Here is a 20994-nt window from a genome sequence, read left to right on the forward strand (position 1 = left end):
ATATTTGCAAAAAATAACAACGTTTTCCAGTTCGAACGTTAAAGTATCTTGTCTTTGCAGTCTATTCAATTGAATATAGGTTGAAAAGGATTTGCAAATCACTGTATTCTGTTTTTATTTACGATTTACACAGCATGCCAACTTCACTGGTTTTGGATTTTGTACAATGGAACCCACTTTTTTTATTGCTCTGAATCGCTCATAGAAAATGCTGGCACTAACTGCAGGCGTGCCCTTGAATGTTCTAAATGCAAGACAATGCATATTGCAATGTTTTTTTCATATAGGAGATATGTTAATAATATATTTTATATGAAAAAAACAAACAAAAATGACAGCAGACACCAAAACACATCAATTGAAATAGTTTTATTCAACCCCTTAAGTCAGGGGTGACAAACTCAAATACAGAGTGGGACAAAATTTAAAACTGAACAAATCCGCGGGCCAAGGTTGAACAAATTCACCTTTTGATAGGGACCCAAGCAAGTTTTGCATTGAATATTGAACAAGCAAGGCTTATATAACTTTATAGTGACATGCAATATCGAGTTTCAAATAATAATAATAATTCAAAAATATCAATGGCATATCAAATAAAATGTAAATAAAAATGTAATGCCTCTTTTCTATTTGCAGCCTTCTGAGGTAAATATCAAAATAAAGGCTAATAATACATTTGAAAATAAAATAACAATAATGAATGAAACAAACATTCAAGTCTTGAAGTAGCAAGAGAAAGTGCATGAATAAAACGTTAATTATTGCTCAGTTTGCTACACTGATTTGCTTTAACACTGACTATGGAACAAGCAACACTTATATAACTTTATAGTGCAAAATTAACTTTCAAAAAACAAACGAAAAAACATCAATAGTATATTAAATACAATTTAAATTAAAAATTGAATGCCTCTTTTCTATTTGCAGCCTTCTGAGGTAAATATCAACATTAACTTTTTCCACAGGCTAATACATTTGAAAATAAAATAACAATGAATAAATCAACCATTCAGGCCTTTTTACTGCTCAGTTTGCAACACACTGATCTAATCTGATGTGCCCAAGCCAGATACCTGGCATCTTTTCTGGGATGCTAGTTCATTAATGTCGGGGCTCAGGTGGGCGGGGTTGGGGGGAGGGGTTTGGTGGTAGCGGGGGGTGTATATTGTAGCGTCCCGGAAGAGTTAGTGCTGCAAGGGGTTCTGGGTATTTGTTCTGTTGTGTTTATGTGTTTGTCATTCTTGTTTGGTGTGATTTCACAGTGTGGCGCATATTTGTAACAGTTTTAAAGTTGTTTATACGGCCACCCTCAGTGTGACCTGTATGGCTGTTGACCAAGTATGAATTGCATTCAGTTGTGTGTGTGTAGAAGCCGCATATATCATGTGACAGGGGCCGGCACGCTGTTTGTATAGAGAAAAAACAGACGTGACGACAGGTTGTAGAGGACGCTAAAGGCAGTGCCTTTAAGGCACGCCCCCAATAATATTGTCCGGGTGGAAATCGGGAGACTTTCGAGAGGGGCACTGAAAATCGGGAGGGTTGGCAAGTATGAGTATTAGCGGTGAATGTGGTGTTACAGCGGCGGTGCCGCTGTATAATACCGGCGGGCCAGCTCTAATGTTAATTTGATATTGCCTCAAGGGCCAAATGAAATGACACGGCGGGCCAAAGTTTGACACCCATGCCTTAAGTCATCCAACAGCTACAAAATTATGAAATTATGTTGCAGAATGGACATTATGTCACTTTTTTTTTGACAGTCCATATATGTTGACAAGCACGACGAAGCTGCAGCGCCTCCTTTCCCACAGCCGTTTCTGCCAGTTTGCACATCCTATCTAGATGTACTAAATATTGCAGCAAAAAAGTGGAACAGTTGCGTGTAAAAATAATTTGATTTGTATTTTCTTCATATCCATTAAGAGAGGCACACTAAATGGATTGCGCTCCTTATTCTGCTCACCTAAGAGACACAATCTATTGCGCACAAATTTAGTAGATAAGCTTTGCGTGTGCTATCAATTACGCTTTTTTTTTAATACACATAAATCATTAGTAGATCAGGCCCTTAATGTGGATAAAATGCTCTGTATAATGTTTGATAAAAAAAAAGGAACCTCCACTCACATACCAAATAACTGTTAATAACTAATGGTACCATTTTATAGTTTCTTGGAAAATGCCATTGATTTTTCCTGACAGATGTAAGCTGTAACTATACACTACTGTGTATTAGAAATGGCAACAGCAGAGGATGCAAGTGCATGTACGAGACAGTCTGACTCACAACAAGAGAATATAGAAAAATAAGGAATGTTGGGCCTGACCTACTAAGATCCAAGTAACACACGCTAAGCACCATGTGCAAACTATACCTTTGTGTGTACCATTAGCAGTGCTCATTATAACGGCATTACTTTTACTACAGGCATGTGATTTGGACTTAATGCAAAAGACTGAAAATAAGCCGGGGGTTTGGGGGCTGCAGGTGCCCTGGTGGGGGGTACATGGGGGTACAAACAGTACAGTACAAACAATGTTTATTCTATTAGCTATCAATCAATCAATCAATTCCTTTTTTGTCATTGTCATAATAACACTTAAGTCATACATGAAAAACGAGATTTTGTTTCAGCTTTGTCCAGCGGCATAGAAACTGCATTGATGTGCAGGTTGACAATAGTTTACATTTTAGCATTGTCAGGAAGATGGCGAATGGAGGGACGTGGGGGTGGGAACAGTCAGATGTCTGATGGGTGTTACGTTGATGTTGCAGCAATTATTGAGGTGGTGAAGAGTGAGGTAATAAGATGGTCCGGGGCAGCAAAGGGGCAGGCTGTTCATTTAGCAGTCTCACAGCCTGGGGATACAGACTGTGAGACATTCTGGTGGTCCTGGCGCGAATCGATCTATACCTCCTTCCAGAGGGTAGCAGGTTGAAGAGGCCATGTGCTGGGTGGTATCTGTCCTTCAGGATGTTGTGTACTCGCTTTAGGCAGCGAGTTGTGTACATGGCACTCATCTCTGGGAGTATCGTCCTTGTAATTTTCCCCGCCGCTTTAACCACTCGTTGGAGGGCCTGTTGGTTCGCTTTAGTGCAGCTAGCAAACCACACTAAAAATCCATAAGTGAGGACACTGCTGATGGCACAGTTGTAAAAGTTGACCATTGATTTCTGCGGAATGTTTGCGCATTTTAGTTTCCTCAAAAAAAAAAAAGACGTTGTTGGGCCTTTCCGACTGTAGAAGCAGTGTTAATGTCCCAGCATAGATCTTCTGTTATGTTCACCCCTAAGAATTTGAAATGCTTGACCCTTTCTACGAGATTGTTATTAATTCAAAGTGGAGGGTGCTTGTTCTGCCCTTTCCTGCGGAAGTCTACAATTAGTTCTTTGGTTTTGTTAGTGTTAAGAACCAAGTTATTGTTAGCACACCATGAAGCCAGCTGTTGGACCTCTGCATTGTATGCTGTCTCATCATTATTACTGATGAGCCCAAGCATCGTGGTGTCGTCGGCATATTTGACAATGAGATTGGATGTTGAAGAGGCTATGCAGTCATGTGTGAAGAGGGTGAAGAGCGCAGGGCTTAGCACACAACCCTGCGGGGCACCGGTGTTGATGGTGAGCGTGGCAGAAATGTGCTCGCCTATTTTCACATACTGTGTGCGATTCGTTAAAAAGTCCAAAATCCAGTTGCAGAGGAAGGTGTTCAGACCAAGGTTGTGAAGCTTAGATCTGAGTCTGTTTGACCTTATTGTGTTAAATGCTTAGCTGAAATCGACAAAGAGCAGTCTTGCATAAGTGTCCTTAAGCTCAAGATGTTCCAAGAGTCTATGGATTACAATAGCGATGGTGTCTTCGGTTGATCGGTTCATACAATTATTATTATATATTAATATATTATTACTATCATACAATTTCAAGCTAACTTCCTTTATCTGAATAGCCATTTGTGATTTATAGCATGAAATAACAAATATCTTGCAGTCATGTTGTTTATGTTTCAAAATGATTCAACTATTCAATGTCAAAATATAAACAGTAGAATTAATGAACAAAGTGTCAGCTACTGTCTTGTTGTAAAACGCCAATGAAAATGAAATGTAGCATTTAGACAGACTGTACTGTAGCAAAAGTCATCACATGTCTGCCACAATCATGTGTGTTCTTAAATGTGTCTTGTATGTCTTCCATGTCGAGAGCAGTGTTGATTTGGGCTTACATGGCAAACAACTAAAATGAATGTTTTGGCCATTGTTTTATCCAGACGCAAACATTTGTCCAAATGTAGTCAAGTAGACGCATTGTGGGTTTCCTGGGCGGCGTCTACATCACTAAAAGAAAAATCTAAGGAAGAGAATCCCTCTGCTATCTTCCACTAGTTTTTAGAATATATAAATCGCCCGCTTGAATATTCCCTCTTCTCTTCTCCGACTCTCTCGTCGTCATTTGGGATGTCTGTTGTGATTTCCCTTCCTGGTTTGATGACCCGCCCTATCTTGCCTCTGATTGGCCTGTCCATAATGTTTTGCCCTAATTTTAACCAATCGTGACTCATCATAGTAAACAATCATGGATTTTCTTATACGTGAACCAACCATTCATCATTGATGTTTCCCGTAGACGTTGTCCCCTGTCCGTGGAGTTGCTTTGCTACGTAGCTTCGATTTTTAAGTTAATCACTGTTATTGGAAAACTGTAGTTTTTACTACTAGATTATCAAAAATAGTACTCATTACGGGAAAACCGTAGATGTTGGCAGGTATGGCAAAGAGACGGATCAAGATTTTGACACACATTGTAGGTTGGAAAAAACTAAGAAAAACGGAAAATATTTTGTTAGATTTGTAAAGAGATAAAAGACGGATTTTCGACTATAGACGGAAAAATCACATGCCTGATTTTACTAGCAATGAGTCATCTAATTGATTGCTTCTACGAATTGTTACAAGGCAATTTTTGATGATGTAGTTTTATATCAACATGAAAGTGTGTTAGTGAAAGCAACACCCAGCATCATACTACAATGTACTTGATATCAAATAGAAGAAGGCAACATCACACAGCAAACAACATGTAAGTACAGACTCACACAAACTACTACTGCTCAGTGGGAATATCCATCCATCCATTTCTACCGCTTATTCCCTTCGGTGTCGCGGAGGGGCACTGGAGCCTATCTCAGCTACAAACGGGCGGAAGGCGGTGTACACCCTGGACAAGTCGCCACCTCATCGCAGTCAGTGGGAATAATGAACAACAAATCAATATTTGAAGTAAAAAGCTTGCGATCCTACAATACCTAGTTTGGACAAGAAAATACGATTCACACATTCAATCAGAGGTAACACATTCTAGTGAAAAGATTCAACAGAGCTGCCCGGTAATGCCAGCAAACTGCTGCTGCTAGGCTAACAAACACAGCTGAGCTAAAATGCTGTTCTGAGTGCGCTTTTGCTGAAATCACACGTCACTTGACAACAAGCACCACCTTTTCAAAGAACACACACGCGCACGCACACGCACGCACACACACAGCTCTAATTAAACGTCTCACAACTGCATATGCCAGATATATATATTTTCAATTAACGCATTAATTACTTTCCCTATTAATTACTTACATCCATTAAAGAGTAATTCTGTTACTAATTTAATTATTTTTTGTTAAATTAACAAGTACTGTAATTACTTTTTAATGAATATTTTTGGACAGTGACTTTTAGTGGGCATGTTGTGTGTGATCTACGAAGACCGCATGTGCAACTGAAAAGTGGTGCAGAGTGCCTTATTTAAATGAGTTTTTTGCATGTTCTATACAGGGCTTTCACCACCAATGTCATGCCGTTGCGTTTTGCTATGTTTTGAAACTAGCAGCAGACATGTAACACTTTTAATGGGCATTTTAGAAGCAGTCCTGTGGTGCATCTACAATGGACACCACTTTTTTTTCTGCGCACTGAAGGTGCCCTCATGTGGCTGCGGCACAAACTGCAAATGTTAAGAACAATATGCAAGAAAATGCAAATAGCAAGATGTTTTTTCACGTAGTAGATGTTTTAATAATGTATCGCCTGTATGAAAAAATGGATGTCATTAAAAAAATACCAGCAGACACAAAAATGCCATCCATCCATCCGTCTTCTTCCGCTTATCCGAGGTTGGGTCGCGGGGGCAGCAGCCTAAGCAGGGAAACCCAGACTTCCATTTTCATTGACTTTTTACAACAAGACAGTAGCTGACATTGTGTTCATTATTTCTATTGTTTATATTTTGACATTGAATCGTTGAATCATTTTGAAACAACAAGATATTTGTTATTTCATGCTATAAATCACAAATGGCTATTCAGATAAAGGAAGTTAGCTAATAGAATAAACATTGTTTGTACTGTTTGTCCCCCCATCAGGGCATCGCCCTGGACCTGCGGCCCCCGAACCCCCGGCTTATTTTCAGTCATTTTCATTAAGTTCAAATCACATGCCTGCCTCAGGCACAAATTGACAGCCGCGTTTCTGTTAGTCTACCCCAGGGCAGTTGTGGCTAGAAATGTAGCTTACCACCATCTATGTGTGAATGTGGAGTGAATTATAAGATACAAGGATTTGACAAATACCGAGGTCAAAAATTGGTTGCACAAGAGGAACTTTGAAAGGTTGAAATCATGGGTATCCCAGCAGTATATAAATTATATTACCTTGAGCAAAACAAATAATTTTCAAAATAACAAAAGCTTTAATTGAGCTATAACTATTGATCACCGTTCGAACATCTTTGACAATCAGCATGATTTTGCAACAGTCCACTTTTTTATTAATATCCTGAAGTTTTACATATTAAGCAATTCCATCCATCCATCCATTTCCTACCGCTTATTCCCTTCGGGGTCGCGGGGGACACTGGAGCCTATCTCAGCTACAATCGGGCGGAAGGCGGGGTACACCCTGTACAAGTCGCCACCTCATCGCAGGGCATTAAGTTCCTAACATCATTAAAATATAAATTTAAAAAACATACCAAATTTTCAACCACGACCAGGGTTCGAATCCAAGATTGTATGCCTTGTACTGCACGTACTAATGATGTTGGCCTCAAAGCCACCGAAAGTGATGGAGGAAATTTTGACTTCATATTTTAATCAGTGACAGAGAATGGCGTGGCCAGGAACACGTTTGGGGTAAAATGTTACATGAAGCGCCTTATCATTCAATAGTTTACATTTTAATGTGCTTCTTCACACAAAATGCTCCCACGCTGATCGCAAAGCACTACGCAGAGGACGTGTTCTGCATTTAGGGCGGGGCGGCACCTGACAGACACGATAACGTTATTATACCGACAGCGTTTCACATCAATTTCCTTCAGGTGAAAGCAAAATTAGTCACATCAGTATGGTTTAATGTTAACGTTATGTTGACAGCACATTTTGGATTGGATAAAGTTTAAAGTAAAAGTGGACTTCTTTGCGTTACGTTGTTGGAGTTGTAGTGGGCTGTGCATGACCAAAGATTGTATATTGAGAGAGGATGATCTACCGCATGGTGATGTACAGCGACATACCGAAGACAGGACCTCGGTGTCCTCAATGGTAGTTACGGCCATGATAGGATAGACTTTATTCGATGATGGGTTCTCAGTTCTCACTGTAAAGCGCTTTGAGTGTCTGCAAAAGCGCTATATCAATCTAACCCATAATTATAACCGCTGACGTAACTTGCGTCAAATACGTCGTAACTACTCAAATTCCTAACGGCTCAGTTGGAGCAAGTACTGTATTAAGGAAGGCAAGATTGCTAAATAAATATTTTCACCATTCCTCCATGGTTTAATTTCAAATTGTCAAGACTTGTAGGGATCCTAAATACACAAAAATAGGTGCCAACGCGTAGGAAAGTTAGTTTTACATTATAGGACCCCTAGTAGTTAATATATTTAATTTTGTACACAAAGCAGAATGTTTGCATAAAATAATCATTAAAAGCAAATAGTTTTCACCCATGTTTAAAGAATGTTAAAGGAATTAGGATGGTGAGCAAGTGTGAATAATAAAGTAACTATACATCTTTGGTTCACTTGTATACCACGACTTTGAGCAGAAGTGTTCTTTGCAAAACACTAAGTCTGTTACGTCTTGGACGCATGGCTGCGATTGTTGTGTTCCTTCCAAGGCAGGAGACAAGTAGGAGCGGAGTGCAGGTAAGATTTAAGTATATTTAATAAATAAAAGGCAGGACAAAAATACAAAACTGAGGACGCTAGCAAGCGTGGAGCTAAATAAAAACCAAAATGTCACCAAGGGTGAAAAAAACGGGATTCTGGTCGGCAGAATAATATAAAGAGCGTGGAGCAAAAACAGAAGGACGTAAATGTTGCCTATTGCAAACATTGACCCAGCACTTACTGCTGGGTGACAGGAAACTATAAAGGGGAGTGATTAGCCAAAACACCTGGTGGAAACACTAATTGCCAAAACTAAGACAGGTGAGGAGAATCAGTGCCCATGGAAACCAGCAGTAAACAGGGAAAGAGGGTAGACCCAGGAAACCGACTAAAACCAGAAACATAACCAACATAATTCATGCCATGATCCGGGTAACGGATCATGACATAACACCCCCCTTAAGGGACGGATCCCAGACGTCCCAAACTAGAAACCCCTCCCCAACAAAAAAAAACCAGAAAGTCAAAAGTCACGGGAGGGTGGAGGGAGGACTTGGTGGTGGGCCGCCAGGCCATGTGTCCCCGAAGCCACCGGGGACAAGTCAGGTGGCGGCGGCGGGTGGATTGTCGCCGCAATCGTCGAGGCGGGCGACCTCGGAACGGCCATGTCTGTGGCCGTTGAGGAGGCGGACGAGACTGGCGCCAGAAACTCAGCAGTCTTTGAGTCCTGTACCAAAGTCTGGGGCATCGCTGCTGTTGGCGCCAAAAGCGTCCATGAAAAGTCCAGAAACGACAAGGTGGGCGGCACCGTGGTGCGGCCCGCCGGACAAGAGGAGGTGGGCGGCGCCGAGGTGCGGCCCGCCGGACAAGAGGAGGTGGGCGGCGCCGAGGTGCGGCCCGCCGGACACGAGGAGGTGGGCGGCGCCGTGCTGCGGTCCGCCGGACACGAGGTGGGTACGTCGTAGGCGAGGCAGGAGCGGGAGGCGTCGTCGCCGTGGTAACAGGAAGCGTCGTCGCCGTGGAAACGAGAAGCGTCATCGCCGTGGAAACAGGAAGCGTCGTCGCCGTGGAAACAGGAAGCGTCGTCGCCGTGGAAACAGGAGGCGTCGTCGCTGTGGAAACAGGAGGCGTAGTCTCTGTCGGCGTGGGCGGAGCCGTCGCCATGGAAGCAGGAGGCGTCGTCTCTGTCGGCGTGGGCGGAGCCGTCGCCATGGAAGCAGGAGGCGTCGTCTCTGTTGGCGTGGGCGGAGCCGTCGCCATGGAAGCAGGAGGCGTCGTCTCTGTCGGCGTGGGCGGAGCCAAAGGCGGAGCAGGCGGCTCGTCTGTCGGCGTGGGCGGAGCCAGAGGCGGAGCAGGCGGCTCGTCTGTCGGCGTGGGCGGAGCAGGCGGCTCGTCTGTCGGCGTGGGCGGAGCAGGCGGCTCGTCTGTCGGCGTGGGCGGAGCCAGAGGCGGAGCAGGCGGCTCGTCTGTCGGCGTGGGCGGAGCCAGAGGCGGAGCAGGCGGCTCGTCTGTCGGCGTGGGCGGAGCCAGAGGCGGAGCAGGCGGCTCGTCTGTCGGTGTGGGCGGAGCCAGAGGCGGAGCAGGCGGCTCGTCTGTCGGCGTGGGCGGAGCCAGAGACGAAGCAGGCGGCTCGTCTGTCGGCGTGGGCGGAGCCAGAGGCGAATCAGGCAACGGAGTATCTGCGGGTGGTGGATGTCTGAGCTGGACTGCTGTGTTGGCCATAGGGGGAATCATCACCTGCAGTGCGGAGAGTATACTTCCCATCTGTCTCTCCAAAGCACCAAGGCGGGCGTCTTGGTGTTCCGCCATGGCGTTGACGCAAGCCCCAAGAACGCCAAACTGTTCCTCTTGTTGTTCAAGTTGTTTGGCCTGTTGGTGCAATGCCCTTTTTACTGGGTTGGTCTCTGCGGGGTCTTGTGTGCTTTGCAGTGCTGGAGCAGGAGGTGGAGAGGATGACGTTTGCAGGACCACCAGGGTTGATGGTGGCGTCAGAGTGGCAGGCGTCCGGGCTGTCGGCGTGGGAGGAGCCGGAGGAGTGGGCGGAGTGTTCTCTGCTGATTGGGATTGTTCCTCCAGTTGCAGTTCAATAAGTACCTTGCGGTACCACTCATCCACCCAAGCCGGACTGTACTTCTCTGGCGGGTCCAACTTGCTTTGTGGCACTGGGGCAGGAAGTAGGACCGAAGCAGACAGCGCCCCCGCTGGAGGAGAGGCAGGCAGCATCCTCAGTGGAATGAGGTCTGCTTGTCCCGCTGACACGCTTCCAGCACTGGCCCCCCCCTCAGGAAGCAGATTCCAGATGCTAGATGGAGCTGGTGGGGGGAGCGCTTGTGAGAGTTCGGCGTGAGCAGAGGCCACGGGCGGGTGGGCTCTAGGAAGCCTGGAAGCTGGCTTTGTGCGTGTGCGCCGCTGGCGCCTTTCTGGACAGTTGCCAGCAGGTGGTGTCTGAGGGGAGGAGAAGCCGCACGGGAAGAGCCTGGCAGACAATGTTGAGGGCAAAGTGTCCGTGTTGTACCCCTTCTGCGCCTGCGCTGAGCTGGCCCGCTGCCGGAGCCTTCGCGTACCAGGTGGGGTGGACGACGTCCGGGTGGCTTGAGAGTGGGGGAGGATGCGGGTCTCTGCTTCCGACAACTTCGCCATAAGCTGCCCCCATGCTACCATGGCGTCGGCCGGAAGGTCTTCTTCGGACAGCTCGGCTTCGTCCTCGTCTTCCCATGGCTGCGCGTCCGCTCTGAGCTCCAGGAGGATGTCTTCTTTGTCCATGTTGGACAGGAACACTTCGTCTGGCTGGGTCAATCTGTTACGTCTTGGACGCATGGCTGCGATTGTTGTGTTCCTTCCAAGGCAGGAGACAAGTAGGAGCGGAGTGCAGGTAAGATTTAAGTATATTTAATAAATAAAAGGCAGGACAAAAATACAAAACTGAGGACGCTAGTAAGCGTGGAGCTAAATAAAAACCAAAATGTCACCAAGGGTGAAAAAACCGGGATTCTGGTCGGCAGAATAATATAAAGAGCGTGGAACAAAAACAGAAGGACGTAAATGTTGCCTATTGCAAACATTGACCCAGCACTTACTGCTGGGTGACAGGAAACTATAAAGGGGAGTGATTAGCCAAAACACCTGGTGGAAACACTAATTGCCAAAACTAAGACAGGTGAGGAGAATCAGTGCCCATGGAAACCAGCAGTAAACAGGGAAAGAGGGTGCACCCAGGAAACCGACTAAAACCAGAAACATAACCAACATAATTCATGCCATGATCCGGGTAACGGATCATGACAAAGTCCCCAAATAACATGTGGTCTTTGACAATTAACCTTCCAGACATGCCTAAATTTAGGTAGGTATGTCAACTTGTGACCAATATATGTACTTGTCCGCAATCATAAAACGATAAAAACATTTCTACTACACTTTGACCTTTTCCTTCGTTCATCCACAGACCAATGACGGGTTTGGACTCATATTATTGCACAATGATATCTGACCTTCATTTGTTCTCCCTAAAGGTGTGACCGGATGCGACATCATGTGGCGTGAGCTTTGACCGGAAGTCTCACCCACCTCATTAATCAAATTTGGACAAGTAGGCCTTAATTTATCTCTCTCTGGCTTTGTATGAAGTACACATGGATACATATAGACACAAAGTAAAGTAGATAAATGAAGACAAAGTAAAGTTGATAAAGGCGGACACAAAGTAAAGTAGATAAATGTAGACAAAGTAAAGTTGATAAAGGCAGACACAAAGTAAAGTAGATAAATGTAGACAAAGTAAAGTTGATAAAGGCGGACACAAAGTAAAGTAGATAAATGTAGACACAAACCAGGACAGCTGTGTTCTTCACCGTGATGCAGGGGGTTGTGGCTCGCAGGGCTCCACTCGCTCCATGGTAATACTTGAAGCAGATCTTCGTCTCGGCTGCAGGAGCAGATAAGAATGTTATTTATTTCCGATACTGTACAAACATGGCTAACATTGTGCGACAAAAACCTCACTTACGATCCATGAAGTAAGGCCCCGCCTCCAGTCGCCACACTATCTGACCTTTCTGAGTCCCATTCACGCCTCGGTTCTTGCAGTCCCACACGTTGGATGGACTGATTTCATCTGCACGAGGCGATAAACATGTTTTTGAATGCATGATCTTTATATTAGCATGCTATGTTAACATGAGTGCTTTTCAATGGCTGTCACACCCTGGCATAGGTAAATGAAGTGCTGCAAAATTACAAGTAATATCTCTTTCCCTGCACGGTAATTGGTGCTAAAAACATCCGAGTCAAGGAGGAGGAGGCTGCCCATTTTGAGCATATTAACCAAGAGGAGAAGATTGCAGTTTTACCCAACAACTTTTGGGGTTTATGGAGTATGTTATGAAAAGAAACAACCCACTGGAAATAAAACAATCAAAATCAGAGTTTGATTGTATTTCCCCTCATTTGCACAAGCCTAAAACTGAAACTTGAAATAAATACAATGTTTTCCCTGAGCAAGTCCATCAACCAGATACTTTTTGTATTGTCAGAAAACTTGTGTGTGAATAGTTGAACATGGCATGACATGACATGAAATAAAGTGATGACAGATCACTTCACTTCACATAACAATAGGGTCTTCTCTTGGGAGCCAGGTCTGTCTGTGACGGCCTCTTTCGATGGCGAGGCTGTGTTCACTGAGTCTGTACCTAGTCAAAAATGTCTTTAATTATGGGGCAGTTACAGTGCTTAGGTAGTCTGCCACTATGTATTCTCTGTTGGCGGCCAATAGCATTATAATTTACTCTGGTTTTTTGCTGTTTCTTTCCAGTGTATCAGATAGTTTTCCTTTTGTTTTCTTATGGTTTTATTCAGTCTAGTGGGATTTCTATCTGGTTGCTCTGTTTGAGTTTGTAACCAGAGTTCCTGAATTACGGTAGCTGCACGTGGGGGCATCTCTCTATGGTCTCCCTATAGGCAAGTGCTTTATTGTAGAGCGTGTCAGGGTCACTTTCCTTTAAGTGGTCGTAGAATTTAGACGCTTTTTTATTTATTTTGATACTTAGTGGGTATCGTCCTAGTTCTGCTCTGCATGCGTTGTTTGTCGTTTTCCGCTTAGTGCAGATAATGGATTTGCACATTTCTGTGTGTAGGGTCTCAGTCTGGTGTTTGTCCCATTTTAGGAAATCTTGGTCTGCAAGTGGGCCCCAGACTTCACACGCATAGAGAAAGATGGGTTCTATAACAGAGTCTAATATTTTGAGCCAGATTTTAATTGGGATGTCGAATTTGATGTTTCTCTTGGTGGCATAGAAAGCCCTTCTTGTCTTGTCTTTTCTTTTAGGTTTTTCACAGCTTGGTTCAGGTTTCCTGTGGCGCTGATGTTTACCTTAAATGGCGATTCATTATGAATCTCGATACATGGGTGGCAATACGATTCACTGACAATACTTTTTAAAACATTATGATTTGATATGATTGATGCAGATGGAAACTTTGAATGGTGAAAAGAAAATTAAATGTATCATGTATCATCACAGAACAATGTCATGTGTTTATTGTTTTAAATAGACACATACAAAACAGGTGGTGCCTGTATTAATTATGAGCAAATAGTATCAGTATTGCAATCCAAAAACTTAAATAAAAGAAGATGTAAAAAAAAAACACACTTTTGGAAAAGCTACCAGGTATTTACTGTTGTTTGCTCAGGTAGCAACAATTACATACAGAGAAAAGCAAGCTATGCATCAAACAGAGGTGTTATAACACTATTGTAACACAAGTGCAAGATAAGTGCCACCATGTAAATTAAACAGCAGCTTCAGTGTAGAAGCTCAAATAAAAATGCATCCATCATCACGTCTTTCATAAAGATTGTGAACGATAGGCAAAATTCTAAAAAAAAAAAAGTGCAGCAGTTCCCCTTTCAGTGGTGTTCACATTAAACTTTTGGGGATTAATTTGTGTGTTACACACTTTTGTGTGATGTTGCTTCTTACTTATAATTATTACAAGCTGATTTGTTATGCGTATGTAGCGGCAGCTGAACCGAATGTGACAGCGTGTCATAATTACGACAATCAGCTTTACATTATCCCTGCTTGCTAATCGTTAAAAATAACCATACTTTTGTCCAATGGACCGATCTTTGTTTTTAATCCAAACGTTAACCACACTTTAGATTTAATATTCGACAGCGCATTATTTGCAAAGTCTTTCGGGGCTGTCTGTTATGTTGCTGTGTCATCAGTCGCAAAAGAGAATGATACTCTTGTATTACGTCATAACAGAAATCTCGCATGATTACAGCGGCCATATTTTGTAGTTGATGGCAGGGCCAAGACAAATAGATAGACAACGATCACACTCACATTCACACACGAGGGCCAATTTAGTGTTGCCAATCAACTTATTCCCAGGTGCATGTCTTTTCTTATCTCTAATGTGACTGTTGGCCATACGCAATGCGCCTCTCGTACACTAGGGGGCGATTGTGGTCATTTCAGCTTGTTTATTACATGCTAATAAGTTAGTGGTAGTAACTTTCAAGCTCAGTATCTAACATGTAACTACAACTTTCCACTGCTATTTAGTGTTGTTGGTATTTTTTTAATGTGTTTAAAGAAATACAAAAAGATCACTATTTTTGTCTCAAACAGCCGGGATGTGCTGGTGTCTTCATCACATTAAAAAATTGTCATATTTTGTCAGTGGTGGGCCGTCAGGGCCAGCAAGGCCTTCTCTGATGGCCTAACATAACTAGAAATCATGATCATAATTAAAGATAAAGTAATGTTTAATTTATTTTCCCTAAATATCTAAAATTATTCATATTCTCTTCATGTCATATTATGCTCCTTCCAGTGTGGTTGTTTTTAGGTTAGAGTTTTTATCCAACCAGAATTCAGCTAGCTTATGTTGCCATGCTGTACGAAATCTGCCCGGGGCCTTCAGAATCAACAATAGATAGATAGATAGATAGATAGATAGATAGATAGATAGATAGATAGATAGATAGATAGATAGATAGATAGATAGTACTTTATTGATTCCTTCAGGAGAGTTCCCTCAGGAAAATTAAAATTCCGGCAGCAGTGTACAGAAATGAGATCCAATTTAAAAGTAAAAAGTAAATAATGGGGGAATAAATGGAAACAAAATAGAAAAATATTACAATAAGAATAAAAATAAAAAGCAACAATGAGAATAAAAAATGTAACAGTAAAATAAGAATATAACAAGAGAAACTAGGCAGTAGTGACCATGTTATGAAAAATTATTGCACTGTTATTGTTATGCATCCCCTGTCATCCTCAACCTCCCCTCCGCCCCCAGAGAGGAGTTGTACAGTCTAATGGCATGTGGGACAAAGCAGTTTTTTAGTCTATTAGTCCTGCACTTGGGATGAAGCAGTCTAGCACTGAACAGGCTCCTCTGGCTACTGATAACGGTATGCAGAGGGTGACTGGCATCATTCATGATGCTCACTAGTTTTTCCACAGTCCTCTTCTCTGCCACCGTCACCAGTGAGTCCAGTTTTATTCCGATCGTAGAACCGGCCCACCTGATCAGTTTCTCCAGTCTGGAGCTGTCCTTCTTAGATGTACGTCTCTAAAGCTTACGTTGGATTGGCGAAACAGAGTCATGTGACATTTGTCTTTGCAAGTCTTAATGTCAGTAATGCGGACGCTGTATCGATCCGTTGTGGTGAAGAAGGAGCTGAGCCGGAAGGCAAAGCTCTCAATTTACCGGTCGATCTACGTTCCCATCCTCACCTATGGTCATGAGCTTTGGGTTATGACCGAAAGGACAAGATCACGGGTACAAGCGGCCGAAATGAGTTTCCTCCGCCGGGTGGCGGGGCTCTCCCTTAGAGATAGGGTGAGAAGCTTTGTCATCCGGGGGGAGCTCAAAGTAAAGCCGCTGCTCCTCCACATCGAGAGGAGCCAGATGAGGTGGTTCGGGCATCTGGTCAGGATGCCACCCAAGCGCCTCCCTAGGGAGGTGTTTAGGGCACGTCCAACCGGTAGGAGGCCACGAGGAAGACCCAGGACACGTTGGGAAGACTATGTCTCCCGGCTGGCCTGGGAACGCCTCGGGATCCCCCGGGAGGAGCTGGACGAAGTGGCTGGGGAGAGGGAAGTCTGGGCTTCCCTGCTTAGGCTGCTGCCCCCGCGACCCGACCTCAGATAAGCGGAAGAAGATGGATGGATGGAAGTCTTAATCGATAAATTATGAAATAATTATAATACAAATAGATCTAACAATCAGAATGAAACTCAATGTAACAGAGTAAAAGTACAGTTTCTTCTTCACAAAAATACTCAAGTTAAAGTAAAAAGTATGTTATATTAAAACTATTACTATGAACTATTTTCAAAAAGTTACGGAGCAAATGAAACGGGCTGCAACCCAACTCTGGTCGTGACTTTCCAACTGGACATCGACCGATCCATCCTATATATAGATCGATCAAGCGGCTTGCCAAACGATGTATTCATATCTCTGAAGTTAATATCGGCTATCGGATGTATATATATATATATATTAGGGGTGTAACGGTACGCGTATTTGTATTGAACCGTTTCGGTACAGGGGTTTCGGTTTGGTTCGGAGGTGTACCGAACAAGTTTCCACACTAACATATTAAGTAGCCGCCTCCACTTCCTTCTGCCTCTGTCTCCGTCAGTCCTGTACACAGCACCCAGCATTATCCCACCCACACAACCATCTGATTGGTTGCAAACAGAGCGGTAACAGCCAATCAGCAGTGCATATTCAGAGTGGTAACAGCCAATCAGCAGTGCGTATTCAGAGCGTATGTAGTCAGTGCTTAGCGTTTAGCAGGTAAGCATCAGGCAGCGGACTCTCCCCAAATTTTAATAAACACCTCCCAGTCAACTGCTAGTAACATCACTTTGAGCCCATTGACCTTCTAGAAACCTAAAAGGCAGCTCAGCTCGCTCGCAGTCCTGGCTTGAGGTGAAGGCTAATTAGCTTTTAGCGAAACGTTAGCTCATTTTGCGGTGTGTGTGTGTGTGTGTGTGTGTGTGTGTGTGTGTGTGTGTGTGTGTGTGTGTGTGTGTGTGTGTGTGTGTGTGTGTGTGTGTACAGACAGCAAAGCCCTGACTGACTGTTATTTCACTTTACCTTTTTCTGTGTTGATTGAGCTGTGTTGAAGCAGCAAAAAAGGACATTATGTTAAATGAAGAGTTTCTGTCTCTGATAGTTGATATTATAATGTAACTGCATCATTAAGCCTACATAAACTCCATGGTGTTCAGGGATGAATAGTTTCTCCTATTGCTACTGTACCATTTTTTCAGCTATAGTTACATTAGTCATTAGAAATGCAGCAGCCTAGTTTTGAATGGCAGGGTCACTGCTATCACATGTTAATAAAAATATAACATTTACATAATAAAAATCATTTACAGGCTTGCCAAATGCTGTAATAGATTAAGCATGATGAGTTGACTTGAAACTGTTTAATGTTGCACTTTTTATATGTAGAAGAAAAGTTTTGTCATTGTATTTAATCTAAGCAACAACTTGACGCAGTTTAATGTTGATTAACGTGGGCAGAATTATTATAGTGTTCCCAATGTTAAAAGGATAAAGCCATTGTTTATAAATTTGGTAAAAAACATAACCAGAAAATGTATATTTTGTTGTTTTCTTACTGTACCGAAAATGAACCGAACCGTGACCTCTAAACCGAGGTACGTACCGAACCGAAATTTTTGTGTACCGTTACACCCCTAATATGTATATTGCAATTCATCGCATTTTGTTCATAGTTAACTCAAAATTATCGTTATTAATGACATTGTCCATAGTTAATTCAAAATGAATTGCAGATAAATGTACTTTTTCTTCATTAATAAATGTACCCTTGACAGATAATTTCGAGTTTTAACACTATGACTGTACAAATCATTTGCTTGAATGAAATGTGTTTTAAACATTATACTTTTTCAAACAGCTCAACACAAAAAGGACAAACACACTTTTAATGACAATAAACACAATTGCCTGCTGCGTGTTGATGTCTTGCCAGATTTTATATTTTGTAGGAATACATAATTTGTACTCCTGCGACTGGACAAAAATAAGACCTTCTGGAGGAAAATTCTGTGGTCAAATAAAACAAAAATGTTGCTGTTTGGCAACAATACCCAGTAATATGTTTGGAGGATAAAAGGTGAGGCCTTTAATCTCAGTAACATCATGCCTACCGTCAAGCATGGTGGTGGTAGTATTTTGCTCTGGGCCTGTTTTGCTGCCAATGGAACTGGTGCTTTAAATGGGACAATGAAAAAGGAGGATTACCTCCTAATTCTTCAGAACAATCTAAAATCATCAGCCCGGAGGTTGGGTCTTGGGCGCAGTTGGGTGTTCCAACAGGACAATGACCCCAATCACATGCCAAAAGTGGTAAAGGAATGGCTAAATCAGGCTACAATTAAGGTTTTAGAATGGACTTCCCAAAGTCCTGACTTAAACGTGTGGACAATGCTGAAAAAACAAGTCCATGTCAGAAAACCAACAAATTTAGCTGAACTGCACTAATTTTGTCAAGAGGAGTGGTCAAAAATTCAACCGGAAGCTTGCCAGAAACTTGTGGATGGCTACCAAAAGCGCCTTATTGCAGTGGAACTTGCCAAGGGACATGTAACCAAATAGTAAAATTGCTGTACGTCTACTTTTGACCCAGCAGATTTGGTCACATTTTCAGTAGACCCATAATTCAATTCATAAAAGAACTAAACTTCATGAATGTTTTTTGTGACAAACAAGTGTGTGCTCCAATCACTTTATCACAAAAAAATAAGAGGTGTAGAAATTATTGGAAGCTCAAAACAGCCATGACATTATGTTCTTTACAAGTGTATGTAAACTTTTGACCACGACTTTTGACCACGACTATATATATATATATATATACGTGTGTGTATATATGTATATATATATATATATATATATATATATATATATACGTATATATACATACACAGTATATGTATATATATACATATATATAAATTATATATATATATATCAGTGTTTCCCACACATTCATTTATTTGTGGTGGCCCGCCACGAAAGAATTACGTCCGCCACAAATGGATTTTTCGGCTTTTGACTCGCTCGACCGCTCATAAAAGCAATGGGACTGTCTGTGAATGTTGCTTGTAGTTACAACTCCGGTGCAGTAGGTGGCGGTAGTCTACTATGCATTGTAACTCCGCCAATAGCACTTAATTCACCTGGTAGGCCAGAAGAAGAAGAAGAAGAAGGGTCGGAGGGACGGACGGACGGACGGACGGACGGGATCAAAATACGAGGGTAATATAAGTTATAGTTAGATAGGTTATAGCTGCATCGCTCGCGGCTTGTCCTATATTTAACGTTAATCCGCGATTTCACCGAGCGTTTCACTGACGGTGAGCAGCCTGACGCTGCTTCATTAACACCGCCGCTGTTTGAATCGTGGGCCGGGGCAGACGCACGTAGTAACAGTCACGTGTTTTCATACCGACGAGCTAATGTGTCCAGGTTATAACCCTGTTGTCAATAAACACACATGGACTGAAGCTAAAATGTCCACTGTCCACTGCAGCATGTGAATGCAATGAAAAGAATAAAATCTGAGCCAACCAGCTGTTAAAATGTTGTCCAGGTTAATGTTTTGGCCATTAAAAGCCCTTCATTTCAAGATTTCAACTGTGATCGGGCTTTAAACAGGTGGCTGACCTGTTCAGATGAGTGTAACTGCTACTGGTCAAATAATGTGAAATAGCATTTAATTTTACATGTATGCAATGCCATTTAAATGTAATTATAGATAATAATAATAATAATAATAATAATAATAAATACTGTGTAGTGTTGTAAATAGTCAACGGGAAGAATTTTAGTAAGATATAAGCCATGAGCACTACACAGCCAGAAAAAAACCTAGGCAGGACAAGTAAAAATATTGGGGCAAGTAGATTTGAGAAGTCGGGCAAGTAGAAAAAAACCTTAACGTTGAACCCTGCATGTGTTGAGCTGCTGCCGCTTAAGGTTAGACGGCACTGTACATAGAGCGGTTCTGCTCGTTAGTAATAAATTCTAATGTTGGATGTTCACTCTTTCACACAGATGAGTATAGAAAAATATTTTCAACGGCCAAAAAGGGCTCAACTTGGAGAGGAGGTAGGCCTACAGTCCGGACCACAGGTGCGACCTGTTCAGCAGCAGCAGCAGGAGGAGGAGGAAGAGGTTGACTGACTGTGGCAGGACACCTCTGCCTCTGTTTCACTTCATCCATCCATCCATCCATTTTCTACCGCTTATTCCCTTTACATGTTGCTGGTAAATAATATGGTTGTAGTAGTAGGCTAAAGTTAAATTATTTAGTATTCACTAATTAAAGGGGCAGAGCTTTAAGAGACATTTTAGCTTTTATATTTTATAAGATATATTTTTTGTAAGAACCACAATTAATAAATATATTTCAGTGAATCACTAATTGTTCAAATCTGTATATAAATATGTACATAAAATGTTGTAATTATATTCCAACTCCGCGTTCTTCTTGGTCATCACCGCTGCCGCCGCCACCCCCCACCCCCCGACCACACCACCACAAATAGATGCCTGTTCTGTGGGAAACACTGTATATATATATATATATATATATATATACATATGTCTTAATAAGGTTATCCAAAAAATAGTGCTCGATACCGTAGTAGAGCGCAATATATGTATGTGTGGGAAAAAAATCACAAGACTATTTCATCTCTACAGGCCTGTTGAAACAGGCCTGTAGAGATGAAATAGTCTTGTGATTT

General features: G+C 42.5%; 1 protein-coding gene across 7 annotated transcripts in view; it reads right to left on the bottom strand.

Moving 5' to 3' along the window:
• Positions 1 to 20994, bottom strand: part of hecw2a (HECT, C2 and WW domain containing E3 ubiquitin protein ligase 2a) — a 246889-nt gene that overhangs the window by 199310 nt on the left and 26585 nt on the right. For all 7 annotated transcript variants that reach the window (XR_009811391.1, XM_061926412.1, XM_061926411.1 and 4 more), the window contains 2 exons: positions 12174 to 12281; positions 11998 to 12092 (listed from right to left, as the gene is read on the bottom strand). Coding sequence is in view for 6 of the 7 variants with exons in the window: in XM_061926412.1 (XP_061782396.1) it covers positions 11998 to 12092; positions 12174 to 12281 (203 nt within the window). In the remaining variant the exon portion in view is untranslated. The remainder of the gene's footprint in view (positions 1 to 11997; positions 12093 to 12173; positions 12282 to 20994) is intronic.

Source organism: Nerophis lumbriciformis, linkage group LG31 (assembly GCF_033978685.3).
Source record: "Nerophis lumbriciformis linkage group LG31, RoL_Nlum_v2.1, whole genome shotgun sequence".
NCBI lineage: Eukaryota > Metazoa > Chordata > Actinopteri > Syngnathiformes > Syngnathidae > Nerophis > Nerophis lumbriciformis.